Source organism: Somniosus microcephalus, chromosome 8 (genome assembly GCF_052327205.1).
Source record: "Somniosus microcephalus isolate GS21.2 chromosome 8, FLI_Smic_1.0, whole genome shotgun sequence".
In the NCBI taxonomy this organism is placed as follows: domain Eukaryota; kingdom Metazoa; phylum Chordata; class Chondrichthyes; order Squaliformes; family Somniosidae; genus Somniosus; species Somniosus microcephalus.
In genome coordinates, this window is record NC_140994.1 from 18806279 (window position 1) to 18824505 (window position 18227).

An 18227-nucleotide genomic window follows, 5' to 3' on the forward strand; every position below is an offset into this window, starting at 1 on the left:
TTGTTTTGAACCCATCCCTTAAGACTAAAGCCTTGAAATGCTCGCCAGCAGAATCTGTTGTTTTAAAAAAATGATATGTGCTCTTTTGGTTGCAGGTCAGGGGGTGGAGATGTTCCATATTTAGTCTGTTTAGTGCCAGCAATGAATGGCTGTCAGTGCACAGGTCAGCGGTTCCCAAGCTCCCTGAGCCTGGTGCGCGATGACATTCACACCATGGAATTAATGGTAGATGGTGTCATTACCTCAGGTCTGTTGAGCAATAGTCTTCGGATAATGATTGAATCCTATTATTTGTGAGGAAAGAAGCAACTGAAAAGCTTCACAATTCATTGTCCAAAAAGATGTCAACAAGTAGCCAGTCATTAAACCACCCTCCGTCTCATCCTGACATCCAATCAATGAGTTTTTACATTTTTTTTTTAAAAGCTGGTCGTCAGCATTACACAATAGGCAGTACAATTTGTTTACATCACCCGTGTGTGTGATGTCACGAAATATCACCTTGAAGCTGATATATTTACTGGTCACCTCTCTATCTCTGTAAAGTATTTTTCTTTCTTTCAAAAATGTTTTTTTTCATGTCTTTTTATGTCTGTCAAGATCAGGGATGTCAGCACTCTGGAACGGAACACTTTTCAACTTTGAGTACTCCAGGTCAGGTATAGCCCAGCCAAATGTGGAGGAAATCCGGTCTGCCCTGCCTCAAACTCAGACAGGGCGATACCCTACTGTATCAATCGGAGTTTACAACAACCCGCACCAGCCATCTTTATGATCTGTTTCATCAATCGAGCTAGTTTATTGACGTGAACTGCCCTCCAGTGCCATTCTCCATTAACCAGTCATGTTTGAGTCGAGACAGTGAGAGATGGCAACCCAATCCTGTCTTCATCCGATGTGCACACTTTGCAACAAGAGTCATTGAATAGCAATCTCGAGTTAGAAACCTGGTTGATGCTTTCTCCCGCCACCCCCCCTTTCCTAACTTAGGGACACTGATCTCAATGGGGCTTGAACCCACAACCTCCTGCCTCAAGGAGGCGAGGGTGCTGCCCACTGAGTTACAAAGAGGTCACACCAGACCGTTAGCTGGATATTAAGCTGGTTGCCGTTTGTGCGATCTCGACGTTGTGCTACCTGGTCTCTGAGTTCACCAACAGTCGCTGTGCTTCTGTGTGATTCATTGTATGTTTGTGTGTGTGTATGTGCTAGGCCGATGTAGCAGAGCCTGGTCTCCAATCGTCTTGGATCACCATGCCATTGGACCAAGACCTTGCTCTGTCAAGCCCGTGCGGTAGCTGGTGTGCAGCGGCCACCCCGTGTTAAAGGAATTCACGCACAGGCATCTTCCACCCTTTAAAATGAAGTTCGGGACCTGGAACGTCAGGACCCTCATGGACAACCCCAACATCAACCCAATCACCCCACCCACCCGCCAGCCCGCCCCTTCAACCACCATCTGCCCCACCTGTGACAGAGACTGTCGGTCCCGCATTGGACTCATCAGTCACCTGAGAACTCATTTTTAGTGTGGAAGCAGGTCATCCTCGGTTCCGAGGGACTGCCTAAGAAGAAGAGAAGGAAGTATCACCAGTGCTGTGCTGGGAATTCGGGGATCTAACCCGGGATCTTTCTGTTTTTAAAATGGTATTTTTCCACTGTGGTTTTCTTAAAAACAAACATTTGTTCTCGGGATTTGTTGTGGGTGATGCTGACAAGGCCGGCAATTATTGCACCACGCGTAGTTGCCCTGAGAAGTTGGTGGTCGGGGTCTTTGTCTCGCCTGATCTGCTGCAGGCTGTGTGGTGACGGTGCTCCGATGATGGTGGAGCCAGAACCAAAAAAGCCTGTTTGTCCTGCCTAGTTGTGTCTGTTAGAAACTGGGGTCGATATTTCCGAAGTTCAGCCCTTGTGGAATATTTAGAATCAGTGCGGAGACGGCCTAATCATTTTGGGCTGGATTCAACCGCAGATCGCAGCGCTGCAAGGACAAAGGACAGTGTGCTGATGCCCTGTAATACGCAATCTGCTGTAGATAAGTTTTCAATTGACCGAAATGTTGAGATGGAAGAAATATATATTTTGTTTTGCTTTATGTTTCACTAATTTTTCTTTTTGTCTTTGTTTTATCTGGTTGCCAGGGACCCCAAAAGTTGTGGACATTGTGACAGTTCATCGCCATGGCAATGGTTCAGGCATTGCCCATAGCTTCTGAGCATCAGAATTCAGAGAGTGAGACCAAACTGCAAACTTCTGCAGCATCCCCAATCTTACAAAGCACCATGGGCAGCGTTGGCAGTCTTGTATCAGGGCGCAACTACCATGACAAACACTGCAAGGCCACAGAGTACAATAGCAAGTGTCGAAAAACTGGCCAGATGCAGAACATTTTCAGGCAACAGGATGGACACCTAAAAAATGGCTACTCTCAGGACTGTATTGGTGGAGTGGCAACCAAGAAACAGTGTTCAGCAATTGGAAAAAATGGAAACTATGCATATTTAAATGAAGACCACCGCAATGGAGGCTGGAATATGACCGAATCGCCCAGCAGCCCTTGCAGTGATCCTGAAGATGTGCGAGAAGGACGGTCAATCAATGGAAATATTCGAGGGCCTCCTCCAAAAATAATTCCGGTGTCGGGCAAGCTCGAGAAGGTAGGTGGCATTGAGAACTCTTCGTGGGGAATGTGGCGGTGCATTAATGCATCAGTGAGCTGTGTTGTCAATTCACAACCTCAAGCCCTCACATTGCGAGTTAACGGGCATGCTGTCAGATGGAGTTGCAGAACACAATGGCCTTGAAATTACACCCTGGGCCACTAGTGCATGACTGCTTAACCCATCACGCGTTAACCCATTTATTTTCAATGTGTTAAACATGTCCGTTAAAGTTTGAGTTTCATACGCATGTGTTAATTGTTTGTCCGCCAATGTCCTACAGCACAATTGGGAGTACTGTGCACAGTTCTGGTCGCCATATTATAAAAAGGACAGAGACACTGGAGAAGGCACAAGAAAGATTCACAAGGATGAGAGGATATACTTATCAGGAAAGGCTGATCAGCCTGGGGCTCTTTTCTCCAGAGAAGAAAAGGTTGCAGGGTGACCTGATAGACGTCTTAACATAGAAACATAGAAGATAGGAGCAGGAGTAGGCCATTCGGCCCCTCGAGCCTGCTCCGCCATTCAATGAGATCATGGCTGATCATCCAAACTCAGTACTCTGTCCCTGCTTTCTCCCCATATCCCTTGATCCCTTTAGCCTTAAGAAATAAATCCAACTCCTTCTTGAATATATTTAATGAATTGACCTCAACTGCCTTGTGTGGTAGAGAATTCCACAGGTTCACCACTCTCTGGGTAAAGAAATTCCTCCTCATCTCTGTCCTAAATGGCTTACCCCTTATCTTTAAAATGTTGAAAGGATTTGATAGGGTAGACGTGGAGAAACATTTGCCACTTGTGAGGGAGTCCAAAACTAGAGGTCATAAATATAAGATAGTCACTAATAGGTCCAATAGGGAATTCAGGAGAAACTACTTTACCCAGAGAGTGGTGAGAATGTGGAACTCGCTACCACAGGGAGTGGTTGAGGCGAATAGCAAAATGCATTAAAGGGGAAGCTAGATAAGCACCTGAGAGAGAAAGGAATAGAAGGCTATGCTGATAGGGTGAGATGAAGAGGGGTGGGAGGAGGCTCGTGTGGAGCATAAAGTAATCATCAAGGCTAACGGAATCTTGTCTGCGATTTCACCGACCAAGGTGGGGCCGGGGTCGGTGTCGCGGTCCCAGCCTGCTGCCTGCTCCAGCCCGCTCTCTCCAAGTGATTTTGCCCTGATTGGGCTCGTTAAGCCTGCCCAGCGAGGTTCCTGGCCAATTAAAAGGAAGCGGGACGTCATTTGATGGGGCGTCATCAGCCGGTTTCCTTAAAGGGGCCACGTCCAAATTGATTTTTGACAGTTGTGCTGTCAGTGTTCTACAGCATTGAGGTGCTGCAAACACTGACAAGCACTGTGCAAAAATGCACGGCTGCACTTTATCTGCATGGAAGCTGACACAGGTACAGTTCTGAGACAATACAAAGGACCTGTCTAGATTGTACCCCTGCGTACTTTATCTTCCAGGCTTGGCACTGAAACAATCCTGAAACATAACTACCAGACAGCAGTGACTTGCTTATGTCACGCGTGCGTGATAAGTACATGGATGGAGAAGGGAATAGAAGGATATGTTGATAGAGTTAAAAAGAAAGACTTGCATTTATATAGCGCTTTTCATGGCCGCGGGACGTGCTTTTCAGCCAATGAAATACTTTTTGAAGTGTAGTCACTGTTATAATATAGGAAACGTGGCAGCCAATTTGCGCACAGCAAGCTCCCACAAACAGCAATGTGAAAATGACCAGATAATTTTTTTTTAGTGTGATGTTGATTGAGGGATAAATATTGACCAGGACACTGGGGATAACTCCCCTGCTCTTCTTCGAAATAGTGCCATGGGATCTTTTACGTCCACCTGAGAGAGCAGACGGGGCCTTGGTTTAACGTCTCATCCGAAAGATGGCACCTCCGACAGTGCGGCGCTCCCTCAGCACCGCACTGGAGTGTCAGCCTAGATTTTTGTGCTCAAGTCCCTGGAGTGGGACTTGAACCCACAACCTTCTGACTCAGAGGTGTGAGTGCTACCCACTGAGTCACAGCTGACACTGTTAGATGAAGAGGGGACGGGAGGAGGCTCGTGTGGAACATAAACATCAGCATGGACCTGTTGGGCCGAATGGCCAGTTTCTGTGCTGCAAAATTCGAAGCAATTTTATGTCATGTGTACAGTAGCCGACACTGAGGCAATCCCAAGACACACACCAGACACGTCTTGACTTGCTTGGTCTGTTTTGGTAAATGTTGGTTTAAAAGCTCGCTGGAAATGGGCCTGCTGAGGTTCCTGTAGTTTACTTTTCCCTGTCTCTTCAGAATTCCCCGCATCCCCGGGTGTCGAGAGCAGGCTGGTAGACGGCTCCCCAGGAAACTTTGCCAAATGCCACCCTGCGGTGAACAGCCGGGGAGCCGAACGGGTGACCGAACGGCTGAAATAGCGCCGTCATTCCACGCGACCCCGGTTAACCATCCGCGAGCTATCAATCGCACACCGTGTAGTTTGTAAGCTTAGAAATGTGGTTTTAAAATAGCGAGAAGGGAAAGTATGCGACGCGATAAGATGTTCGTGGGTCACACACAGCCATCAGTCAAATGTAGAGAAAATGAACGGTTTCATCTGAATTTCCTGGGACCAAGCAACGCCTGTGTTCAGAGGTGCTGCCTCTATTACAATAATCTTGCCGTGTTTGAGTATCAGGCTCATTTTCAGCTAATGAAAGTACTCCAATTTATTTGTTAGCTCCTTACTACAAGTGCTGCAGTCGTAGCCTAATATCTCCTTCACGCTGCAAATGCTATGATTGAGCCGATAAGCTTTGTGATGGCAGTAATCACCAAGGGGAAACAGCGGTCAAGATTACAGTCGTTTTTTTCAAAAAAAACAGAAATTAAAATACTTTGGGCTGGATTTTCATTGAGGAGGCGGGACTACAACTTTCGGGGTTCTAGTCCCGCCTCCATCGAGTTCTAGCCAACCCACGCGATTTTGACTTGATTGACCTTGTTGAACCCGCCCAGCGGGCTCAGCAGGCCAATTAAGGGCCAGCTGGCAACAGGTGAGGTCACAGATTGACATTTCATCTGTCAAGAGCTTTTGACAGATGAAATATCAGCGTTTGACAGCTCTTTGAAGCTGTCAAACACTGACAATCTGTACTCTAAGTTAATTCCTTCCTTTCAGGCTGATTTAGAGATCTCTCCAGAACAGAAAGCTGAATGCTGCAACTTTTGACAGCTAGCGGCCATTCTGCTTTCTGTGCCGGTGAGACGAGGGACTCCCGAGACCTGAAGGAAGGAAGGCTGTAAAGGTAAGTAAAACTTCTTTAAACACTTTACACACACCAAACACACTTACCTCTTGAAATAAAGAGTAGATTTGCCTTTCTAAATCTAGGCTTTATTAACTTTAAAAATCCAGTAGCACATCTTTCAACACCCAGTCCCAACCAAGGCTGTAGAGAACTGAATTTAAGATGGCCACCACAAATCACATGACATCAACTACCAATGAGTTTACAGCATATATCTCAAGGCAGGAAACAAACAACCAATTACAATACTTCTTACTAAACATAAAGAATAATCGCCACATTCACCCCTCCTTTTAAAATATACTCCAACCTAAATAACCTTTACAATTTATAATTAATTATTTACAACTAAAACAATACAAATATAATATTTCAACAATTTTAAAACATTACTATCAATTTAAAAGTCCATTTTCAGTCGGTCGACCGGATATCTTGTTCGTGTTGACCTTCTTAACCCTGGTGAAATTCCTTGCCCTCCCACACCAGGAGACACAGAAGTATCTTCTGCAGGAAGGCTATCCATATCCCGATTATCAACGGTTTCCGGATTGGAAATCCCATCAGGAGGTAAACTGGGACGGTCATGAACATCCATCGAAGGCTGACTAATAGAAGTATAATTATCTGCAATAGGATTGGAAATATTCGTAGTATCTGTAACGACATCCACATTATCTGAATCATGACTATTGTTAATATCCTCAGAAGAGGGCTGGCCACCACAAGGAGCCAAGTCTTTAATTGAAACAGTACTTTCTTTCCCATCTTGGAATCGAATATGAGCATATTGGGAATTTGCCTCCAACAGCTCCACCTCCTCCACTAAAGGATCATATTTTGACAATCTAACATGGCGTCAAAGCAGCACAGGTCCCTGCATAGTAAGCCATGAAGGTACCGAATATCCCGTAGTAGATCTCCGTGGATAGTTAAAGAGCCTTTCATGGGGGGTCACATTAGTAGCCGTTGAAAGCAATGATCTAATGGAATGCAGGGCATCAGGCAGTACCATTTCCCACTGTGTATTCTTAAGGTACCGGGATGTCAAAGCCAACATAACTGCCTTCCAGATCACCCCATTGTATCGTTCACACTGTCCATTACCCTGGGGATTATACGGGGTAGTTCTACTAGTAGAGATTTCCCGACTCTGAAGGTATTCCTTCAACTGGGAAGACATAAAAGAACTTCCCTGATCCGAATGGATATACGCAGGCATCCCAAAAATGACAAAAAGTTGAGTCAGACATTTGATAACTGTAGCAGCTGATACATCTGCGCAAGGAAAAGCAAAAGGGAACCTTGAAAACTCATCCACAACAGTAAATATATATCGATTTTGAGTCGTTGAAGGAAGAGGCCCCTTAAAATCAACGCTCAAACGTTCAAAAGGAGAAGTAGCCTTTATAAGATGAGCTCATTGAGGCTTAAAGAAATTCGGTTTACACCGAGCACAAATAGAACATGATGAAGTCATCCGCTTGACGTCTTCAACTGAAAAGGGCAAATTCTTACTGCGTACGAAGTGTATCATCCTCGTAACCCCAGGATGGCATAAGGCATTGTGAAGATTAATAAGCGTATCTCCGTGAATCACAGAACAATAAGCCCTCGACAGCGCATCAGCAGCAACATTATCCTTCCCCGGACGATAAACTATATCAAAATGGTAGCATGCCAACTCAATCCTCCACCTCATTATTTTATCATTCTTGATCTTTCCAAAATGTTTGACATCAAACATAAAGGACACAGATTTTTGGTCAGTTACCAACGTAAAATGTCGCCCCAATAAATAATGTCTCCATTTACGCAGTGCTTCTACTATTGCATACGCCTCTTTCTCTATTGAAGAATGTCTTTTTTCACTATTGTTCAAGGTACGTGAGAAAAAGGCCACAGGTCTTCCATTTTGGTTCAGAGTAGCCCCAATTGCAAAATCAGAAGCGTCCGTCTCAATCACAAAGGGAACCTGCTCATCAATAGAATGCACAACTGCTCCAAGGATATCCTTTTTAAAATTATCAAAACACGTCCTGGCCTCCCATGATAGAGGATATGTCGTAACCCGAATAAGGGGCCGGATCTTCTGTGAAAAGTTTGCAATCCAATTAGAATAATAAGAAAACAGTCCAACAACTCGTTGCAAAGCCTTAGAATTAGTAGGACAAGGTAAATCAATCAATGGTCGCAGACGTTCTGGATCTGGTTTAATCTTGTTTCCCGAGATAATATACCCCAGTAGATTTACCTCAGTGGTCGAAAAGATACACTTCTCTTTATTGAAAGTTAAACCAACTTTTTCCGCAGCTTGAAGGAATCTTTCTAAATTAGAATCATGCTCCACCCTTGATTTGCCACACACCGTAATGTCATCTAAGTATGAAAAGGTGTCAGAGAGAGAGTTATCACTTATAAAAGCATCCATTGCCCGTTGAAAACAAGCAACACCATTAGTAACACCAAATGGTATTCGGCAAAACTGATACAGCTTTCCGCCAGCCTCAAAGGCCGTATATGGTTGATCCCTCTTAACAATAGGAATCTGATGATAAGCACTCTTTAAGTCAATAGTGCTAAAAACCTTATACTGAGATACTTTGTTGATAAGCTCATCAATCTTAGGCAAGGGGTACGCATCTAATTGAGTATACCTATTAATAGTTTGGGAGTAGTCTATCACCATTCGCTTCTTATGTCTCTCGTTAGTGGTGACAACTACCTGTGCCCACCAAGGCGAACAACTAGGTTCAATGATTCCTTCCAATAAAAGATGTTGAACTTCAGAATTAATAAATTCTCTATCCTGACTGCTATACCTTCTTGACTTGGTAGCAATTGGCTTACAATCCGGCATCAAATTGGAAAAAAGTGATAATGGAGAAATAGATAAAGAGGTTAATCCACAAATAGATAAAGGTGGCTTAGTCCCTCCAAACGAAAGACTAAGAGACTCGTGTAATTGAAGCACATCATGACCAATCAGAATATCCGCACAGAGATTAGGCAAAACAGATAGGCATATATCAATATACGTATTACCTAGAAGAATCAATTTCACAAGGCAACAACCAGCTACTTGTGAAGTGAGAGTCGTCTGAGCCATACACACCTGATAAGTAACAGGCGAAATTTTCAAACGCTTCTCCTTCGCAAACTGAAGACTTATAAAACTCTCGGTACTGCCCATATCTATAAGGGCCTTCACTTCTAACCCATTAACTTGGGCCGTAACTATAGCTTTGTTTAGGCCATGAGCAAATGCAGCAGAAATTGATGCAATAAACGCCCTATCTAAAGGCTGAATAGTCGCAGAGGAGGTAATTGAACCTGATGATTTACAAACACGTGCATAATGACCTCTCTTGCCGCATTTACTACACACAGCCTCCCGAGCAGGACACTTCAGACGAGGGTGCCGGACGTTCCCACAAAAATAACACTTCTGAATCCTAGAGGCAACAGCCGCCGAAGTAGAAACTGTTTCAGAATATAGTAAACCACTCCTATTAAGTCCACATAATTCCTTTTCATCCGGAACTGCCGAAACCACAGTCGCAGGCTGATTAAAAAGAGCATAAGAATCCGAACTTCTCTGAGCCACATCCAATGTAGAGGCTTGCTCGAAAGCACTCTTAAGATCCAAAGTCTTATTTTCTAACAACCGCTGACGAATTGATCTAGACAGTAATCCATTAATAAAAGCATCCCGTACCGATTCTTCCTTATATTCTTCTGCCGTCACGGCCTTATAATTACAGTTAGCACTAAGGCGCCGAAGTGCTTGTAAATAAGTATCCAAAGATTCTCCCACCTGCTGCCTACGTGCAAATACCTCATTCTTTGGTTTAACAAAAATCTTTTCCAATGTAGAAATAGCCAATTCGTAAGTTTCACAGTCCAAAATATACTTATACACATCCGGAGCAATGTAGTTGATCAGCATATTCAGCTTATTTAGAGACTCTTGATCCAACACACCCAAAAAGTTTTTAAATGTACGATACCAGTGTTTCCATTTATCATCCACTCCTGCAGAATTAGGGTCAGCATTGAATCGTTCCGGTTGAAGATATCGCTCCATTCTGACTTAAAGTTAATAAATTGAAATAAAGAGTAGATTTGCCTTTCTAAATCTAGGCTTTATTAACTTTAAAAATCCAGTAGCACATCTTTCGACACCCAGTCCCAACCAAGGCTGTAGAGAACTGAATTTAAGATGGCCACCACAAATCACATGACATCAACTACCAATGAGTTTACAGCATATATCTCAAGGCAGGAAACAAACAACCAATTACAATACTTCTTACTAAACATAAAGAATAATCACCACACCTCTGCACTCATGCACCCATCACTCACCTGAACACTGAACAGCCCGACGGCCCGCCTTGCTAACTCGGTGTGGTTTGGAGCCATCGGGAATCCCACACCTCAGCTATGAAAATAGGGATTAGGCTAAAAACTGCCTGTTAACTACCTGTTAACAGGCAGTTAATTGGCACTAATCCCCTTCCCGCCTCGGGGAGGCGGCTCCCAGCACAGGTCGGGTGTCCGCCCCCTTTGAAACTGGCATGGAGGCGGATTGGGGACGGGATGGGTTCGTGCTCCCGGATTTTGCAATTTTAACCCCCCCCACACGCCTCCAATCCCGCCTCCACGGCCCAATGAAAATCGAGCCCTTTAAGTCTCAAAAGGTGCGTTTAAAAATAAAATCTTACGCCATTTACTTAAAGCTGTCAAAGCCTTTTGAGGAAGCTGGACAGAGCTTTTAATGGATGAAGTCACATGAAAACACGAGCGCAGTCTGCGTTATTCAATTCAGTAAAAAGTGCTTGAATTCCCAGCTCGGTCGTTTCTGGTTCTGACTCGACTGTCGGCTCCTGTACACACACTAGCCCACGTGGGCTAAAATAATCTGCTCATTTTTCTCATTTGCTCTTTGTGGCACCTTGCTCATGTTAAAAAAAAAAACCCCAATGAAAAAACAGATGATCTGGTCATTATCACATTGCTGTTTGTGGGAGCTTGCTGTGCGCAAATTGGCTGCCGCGTTTCCCACATGACAACAGTGACGACGCTCCAAAAAGTACTTCATTGGCTGTAAAGTGCTTCGGGATGTCCTGAGGCAGTGAAAGGTGTTCTATAAATGGGAGTTCTTATTCATTCTTTAATGAGAACACGCCAATTGTTTGTGTGTTCTTCACTTGCCAGTAATACAGTTGCAGTAGAATATCTCTTCCACACTTCAGGAGCAGACTCTACAACAGCAACTTCCATTCATATAGCGCCTTTAATGCAGTAAAACGTCCCAAGGTGCTTCACAGGAGCGGTTAGCAAACAAAATTTGGCGCCAAGCCACATAAGGAGCTATTGGGACAAGTGACCAAAAGCTTGATCAAAGAGAACACCACCACCTCCAAGTTCCCCTCCAAGTCACACACCATCCTGACTTGGAAGTATATCGGCTGATCCTTCATCGTCACTGGGTCAAAATCCTGGGACTCCCTCCCTGACAGCACTGTGGGAGCACCTTCACCACACGGACTGCAGCGGTTCAAGAAGGCGGCTCACCACCACCTTCTCAAGGGCAATTAGGGACGGGCAATAAATGCTGGCCTTGGCAGCGACGCCCACATCCTATAAAAAAATGAATAATAAAACAAAAAGGTAGGTTTTAAGGAGAGCGAGGTAGAGAGGTGGAGAGGTTTAAGGAGGGAATTCCAGAACTTGGTGCCCAGGCAGCTGAAAGTATGGCCGCCGATGGAGGAAGGATGAAAATCGTTACTGCGCAAGAGGCCAGAATTGGAGGAGCACTGAGATCTCGGAGGGCTGTAATGCTGGAGGAGGTTACAGAGATAGGGAGGACAATAGCATTATCCTCAACCTTTCACCCTGCGAGGAGGATTTCATACTTTCAGTGTTCTAGACGAATATGTTGAGATTCTGCTGGGCACAGTGACCAGAGGAGAGTTTCCATCTTGGAAAATACATCGTTGCTCTGTTTAAAATCTCACTGCACAGTTGCTGCCCTCCCAGTCGGGGGCTGTGCACCTTCGTCTGATTTCTGAAGCTGTCCACGGAAAAACCGCGACGACCTGGAAAATTGGTTGACGCCGCGCCCGTTTTACAAGCGTAAAGCGGGCACCAAAACGTTGAATATGGCGGGCAGCGTAGGCGCGCACATTCCACGCTCAAACTGCGTTGCCCGCCATGTGAGTAAAGGTAGAAAAAAGGAGCCGTCCAGGGCCCGCGCATGAAATAGGTCTTTAGTACCTTTGCATACGCAGACATGGGGCCTAATCCCCTGTTGGAGGCCCCTTTTGCAAAATTGGTCTGCCCTGTGTCCAGGAAAACCAGGTCTGCGTTTGACCTGTCCAGCCATCCTTAAAGGGACCCCGCTGCATGTCGCCACCAAAAAGGCAACTTTATTAATAAATACTTACCCGAATGTGGAAGCGGGAGGAGCAGGGGTGCTGAAGACCATTGCTGGCTCCTGCTCGGCCCCTACCTGATCACTCCACCCCGCCTATCCCGGGCGATTGGTTCCCTGTCTTTCCCGATTGACCATCCCTCCCTATTGCCTTCCCTCCCCCTTTCCCCAATTGTCCCCGCCCGCCTGATCGCCCCCACTCCCTCCTGATTGCCCCCTCCGTACTGGGACCTCTACCGGCAATACAGCGCTCCGAAATCCAATGGCAATTCGCCGGCGAGCTGAAATTTAAATGAGGCCCGAGGACCAATATTGGGTGTGCCTCAGGCCTAACTGCTCCGACACAGGGATCGTTCCCAATGTCCAGTATGTGTCAGCCTGCCAGCTAGAACCAATTTCTAAGCCAACTTCTCTTCATTTAACCACCACTCCCTGAAGCTGCGCTGTCGGGGATAAGCAGTCGTTGGGTGGGGTGGGGTGGGAGTCGGGTGGGATTGGAGTCAGGTGGGAGTTGGGTGGGGTGGGAGTTGGGTGGGAGTCGGGTGGGGTGGGGTGGGGTGGGAGTTGGGTGGGAGTCGGGTGGGAGTGGGGTGGGGTGGGAGTTGGGTGGGGTGGGAGTTGGGTGGGGTGGGAGTTGGGTGGGGTGGGGTGGGAGTTGGGTGGGAGTGGGGTGGGAGTGGGGTGTGGTGGGAGTTGGGTGGGAGTTGGGTGGGAGTGGGGTGGGGTGGGAGTTGGGTGGGGTGGGGTGGGAGTTGGGTGGGAGTTGGGTGGGAGTGGGGTGGGGTGGGAGTTGGGTGGGGTGGGGTGGGGTGGGAGTTGGGTGGGGTGGGGTGGGGTGGGAGTTGGGTGGGGTGGGAGTTGGGTGGGGTGGGAGTTGGGTGGGGTGGGGTGGGAGTTGGGTGGGGTGGGAGTTGGGTGGGGTGGGAGTGGGGTGGGGTGGGGTGGGAGTTGGGTGGGGTGAGAGTGGGGTGGGGTGGGAGTTGGGTGGGGTGGGAGTTGGGTGGGGTGGGGTGGGAGTTGGGTGGGAGTTGGGTGGGGTGGGAGTTGGGTGGGGTGGGAGTGGGGTGGGGTGGGAGTTGGGTGGGGTGAGAGTTGGGTGGGGTGGGGTGGGAGTTGGGTGGGGTGGGAGTGGGGTGGGGTGGGAGTTGGGTGGGGTGAGAGTTGGGTGGGGTGGGGTGGGAGTTGGGTGGGGTGGGAGTGGGGTGGGGTGGGAGTTGGGTGGGGTGAGAGTTGGGTGGGGTGGGGTGGGAGTTGGGTGGGAGTTGGGTGGGGTGGGGTGGGAGTTGGGTGGGAGTTGGGTGGGGTGGGGTGGGAGTTGGGTGGGAGTTGGGTGGGGTGGGGTGGGAGTTGGGTGGGGTGGGGTGGGAGTTGGGTGGGAGTTGGGTGGGAGTTGGGTGGGAGTTGGGTGGGGTGGGGTGGGAGTTGGGTGGGAGTTGGGTGGGGTGGGGTGGGAGTTGGGTGGGGTGGGGTGGGAGTTGGGTGGGGTGGGAGTTGGGTGGGGTGAGAGTTGGGTGGGGTGGGAGTTGGGTGGGGTGGGGTGTGAGTTGGGTGAGATGGGTGCACTGCCTCCTGGTAATGAATTGTTGATCCTCACTAAGTATTGCATTGCTAATGTCATAATTGCCAATGCAATCAATAAGTGTGAATATTGTCACCTAGCTACACATTTGGTCCTCAATGTCCACCATGTACATTACTCCCAGATACAGATCCAACTAAGAATCACGGTATCACGCAGTCCACAGTGTATCAGACACACCTGATATGACGTCAAGGCTGCAATCCTGTCCTGTGGTTCGGATGGCAGTCTGTCAGATTCCGCTCTCGTGGGTCATGGTGCCATTGTCACACTTCAGACCTTGCAGCAAGTCCCCCCCCCCCCCTCAAGGCTGCCACTTCAGCACAGTGCTAAGTCCCGAAGTGGTGCTTGAACCCACATTCTTCTGATTCAGAGGCGAGCCTGCTGCCAGCTGAGCCCAGCTGGCACTGATGGCAAGGCGCTAGTGCTTGAATGAAATTCCCTTCATCCAGTGTTTTAATTTAAATGGGCCCACGCCGCCATTAAAATAGCAAACAAAGGAATATCTCGCCAATTTCGATATAATAACATTCACTCAACGCAATTACAAGGCCCGTGAGGGTTTTGTTAAAATTGGCAAGTGCCAACAATGTTTAGAAAGGGAATTGTTAAATGTAACAGCTCCATTAAGAAGTGCTGCATCAAACACAACTTTGGATCCCTGAGGGCTTTCTAACATTCCGAAAGAAACAATCCCAGCTTTGAAATATTTATTTCCTTCAAAGTGCACTATATATGGAACTATGGCAGTGCATAAACAACTGTAATTTAATCAAGTGCAGATGGCATCTCATAAACCACAAGAATGAAGCTCCAGAGATGGTTATAGGCATGGACTAAAACCTGAGCTTGAATCAAGGGCTTTCTCTCACTCTTTCTCTCTGTTCTTTTTCTTTCTATCTTTCTTTCTCTCATCCTCTCTCTCTTTCTTTCTCTCTTTTTTCTCTCTCGCTCTCTTTCTCTCTGTCTCTTTCTTTCTCGCTGTTTCTCTTTCTATCTCTCACTCTCTGTCTTTCTATTTCTTTTTCTTTCTCTTGCTCTCTTTTCCCTTTCTTTCTCGCTCTCTCTTGCTGTCTCTTTCTCTCTTTCTCTGCTATCCTTTTTTAATAGGTCGGGGTGCCAATAAAATGAAACGTACTGTATTCTAACAATAGCTAATTGAATGAAGAGGTTATTATTATTGAAGGATAATGCCATTGCTTAATTTACTGGTTGGTTTAATAAGGGATTCAATTTCAAAGTAGAATTGTAAGTGAATTAAAATAAAAGCGAAATACTGCGGATGCTGGAAATCTGAAAACACTCAGCAGGTCAGGCAGCATCTGTGGAGAGAGAAACAGGTCGATGGCCTTTCCTCAGAACTGGGAACCTGTAATCTGTCCTGCTGAGTGTTTCCAACATTTTCTGTAAGAAATTATTGAAGTATGTTAGCAGGCTATTCGACGGTCAGGGCATCACAGCCAAGCTTTATTCAGCCCCCGACCGATGTCCAGCGTTCCATCAGCGGTCACTCGAGGCTGACCAAGAAACGAAGCTGGGATAATTTCCCCCCCACCACGAACCCAGGAAGAACGTTGAATCCAGTTGATGCTACAACTACAGCCCTGGCTCCGATCAGCTCCCTCAACACTGGCCAGGGAATCAAACCAGTGGCCTTACTTATCTACATGGGTCACTACCATGCCGGCTGGTATGTTTGCTTATTGCATCATTGAGGAGCCCCTTCCCCAAAAAAGCACAGAATGACAACAGGATTTGAGTACAGAAGTCTTACTCCAATTATATAGGACCTTGGTGAGACCACACCTGGAGTACTGTGTACAGTTTTGGTCTCCTTACCTAAGGAAGGATATACTTGCCATAGAGGGAGTGCAACAAAGGTTCACGCGATTGATTCCTGGGATGGCGGGACTGTCGTATGAGAAGAGATTGAGTAAACTAGGCCTGTATTCTCTTGAATTCAGAAGAATGAGAGGGGATCTTATTGAAGCATACAAAATTATTACAGGGCTTGATAGGATGGATGTTGGGAGAATGTTTCCCTTGGCTGGGGAGTCTAGAACCAGGGGCCACAGCCTCAGGATAAAGGGTAGGCCATTCAGGACTGAGATGAGAAGAAATTTCTTCACACAGAGGGTGGCGAATCTTTGGAATTCTCTACCCCAGAGGGCTGTGGAGGCTCAGTCATTGGGTATATTCAAAACAGAAGTCAATAGATTTCTGACTAGTAAGGGCATCAAGGGATATGGCGATAGGGCCGGTGAATGGAGTTGAGGCAGAAGATCAGCCATGATCTCATTGAATGGCGGAGCAGGCTCGAGGGGCCGAATGGCCTACTCCTGCTCCTATTTCTTATATGTTTTTACAACAGGCCCATTTGAGTTCACTCCTTCACAGACCATGTACGGTCTGTCCGTCCTGGACCCTAACCCTAGAGGAATTTCACCCTGGTCCCCAAGACTAGTCAAGAAAACCACCCGACTATTCGCCCATTCTCACATCTCCACTATTCAACCCGTCTGGGTGCACTGGAGATCAGACACACCCAGTCCCAAGACAAGTCATTGTCTCCCAATGCAAAAAGCAAAGCTTTGAGTATCGCAGAACATCATCCTTCTCATAGGAATTAAAGGGAAAGAAACTGCTGGGAAACACACTCAGCAGGTCAGGCAGCATCTGAGGAGACAGAGAGAAATGAGAGTTAACGAGTCAGGTCGATGACCTTTCGTCAGAACTGTCCACAGACGCTGTCTGACCTGCTGAGTGTTTCCAGCAGTTCCTCTTTTTTAATTTCAGATTTCCAGAATCCACAGTATTTTGCTTTAATTTGTTTTAATTAAAGGGACATTTGTCGAGCAGAAATTGGGGGTGAGGGGAGTTCAAGCAGCAATATGCGTGACACTGGAACCCAATCCTCGCTCCTTCCCCAGAGTTTATTAAATCATAGAAGCATTTGCCGTAATTGTAACTCTTGAGAACGAAAATCAATTTTCAAAGCTCATACTCCCCGGAAACTTTATCCAGTGGTTGCAGATGTGACTGTCGGTTTGTCGTTGCCTTTTATCAGTCAGGCTGGCTGCTTTCTGCAAATCTTGTATCAATATATCATCCCTGTAACTCGGCTACCTCTTAATCTTCTCCCCCAAATTGTGTCTGTGCTTACCCAATCTCGCAGCAATAGCAAATGAGTCAGCTCACCCAGAATGCTCTCTGCTGCGAGTGATAACCCTGTCTTGCGATGAAGTGATAGGCGGGTGTCGGTAGTCTGAAATGTTCAGTGCAGGGCCAGTCTAACCTGCAGTGCAAGGTCGGAGCCCTGACCTACTTAACGGCAGGCGATGATCTCCTAACAGAAGTGAAAGGATGCTTTGCTGCAGCAGGTTTTTTAAAATTCATTTATGGGATGTGGGTGTCGCTGGCAAGGCCAGCATTTATTGCCCATCCCTAATTGCCCTTGAGAAGGTGGTGGTGAGCCGCCTTCTTGAACCGCTGTAGTCCGTGTGGTGAAGGTACTCCCACAGTGCTGCTAGGGAGGGAGTTCCAGGATTTTGACCCAGTGACGATGAAGGATCGGCAATATATTTCCAAGTCAGGATAGTGTGTGACTTGGAGGGGAACTTGGAGGTGGTGGTGTTCCCATGCGCCTGCTGCCCTTGTCCTTCTAGGTGGAAGAGGTCGTGGGTTTGGGAGGTGCAGCCAAGAAGCCTTGGCGAGTTGCTGCAGTGCATCTTGTAGATGCTACACACTGCAGCCACGGTACGCCGGTGGTGGAGGGAGTGAATGTTTAAGGTGGTCCATGGGGTGCCGTTTGAATGAAGGGTTCCCAACCAGTTGGCCTTTAAGTTACCCCAGCAAAACTTGGACCATACAGGAACTTTGATTCGTTTTCAAAATGCAGTGACCTGAGCGGTTTCAAGGTGAGATTAACAGTGCTTTTCCATTGCCTATATTCACTGCTCCCTGTCTGGGGAGGAGGAGCAGACTGGACCATGTGCTGCTCTCTCACTGTGATTGCTTCAGTGCGTGTGCGGGTGGAGCAGCTCCCTGTGTTTCCAGGGTCCTGGGGGGGCTAAACCCCAAAGGCGGGTTTGCATGGGCCCACTCTGCTGTAAATGGGTCAGGTGGTTTGTACTAAGGACGTAACTGATGGAGCGAAAGAGGCAAATGAAAAGAAGCGTCTTGAGGCTCGCCTCCCAGGCACTTTACTGTTGGCCCATTTTGAACTGTGAACGCAGCCAAGTG

The 18227-nt window shown here is 47.1% G+C and overlaps 1 protein-coding gene across 4 annotated transcripts in view; it reads left to right on the forward strand.

Annotated features, from left to right (window-relative positions):
• Positions 1–18227, forward strand: part of lzts2a (leucine zipper, putative tumor suppressor 2a) — a 229873-nt gene that overhangs the window by 194681 nt on the left and 16965 nt on the right. For all 4 annotated transcript variants that reach the window (XM_085994310.1, XM_085994311.1, XM_085994313.1 and 1 more), the window contains one exon: positions 2142–2657. In XM_085994310.1, the coding sequence (XP_085850436.1) occupies positions 2181–2657 (477 nt within the window). In that variant the 5' untranslated portion in view covers positions 2142–2180. The remainder of the gene's footprint in view (positions 1–2141; positions 2658–18227) is intronic.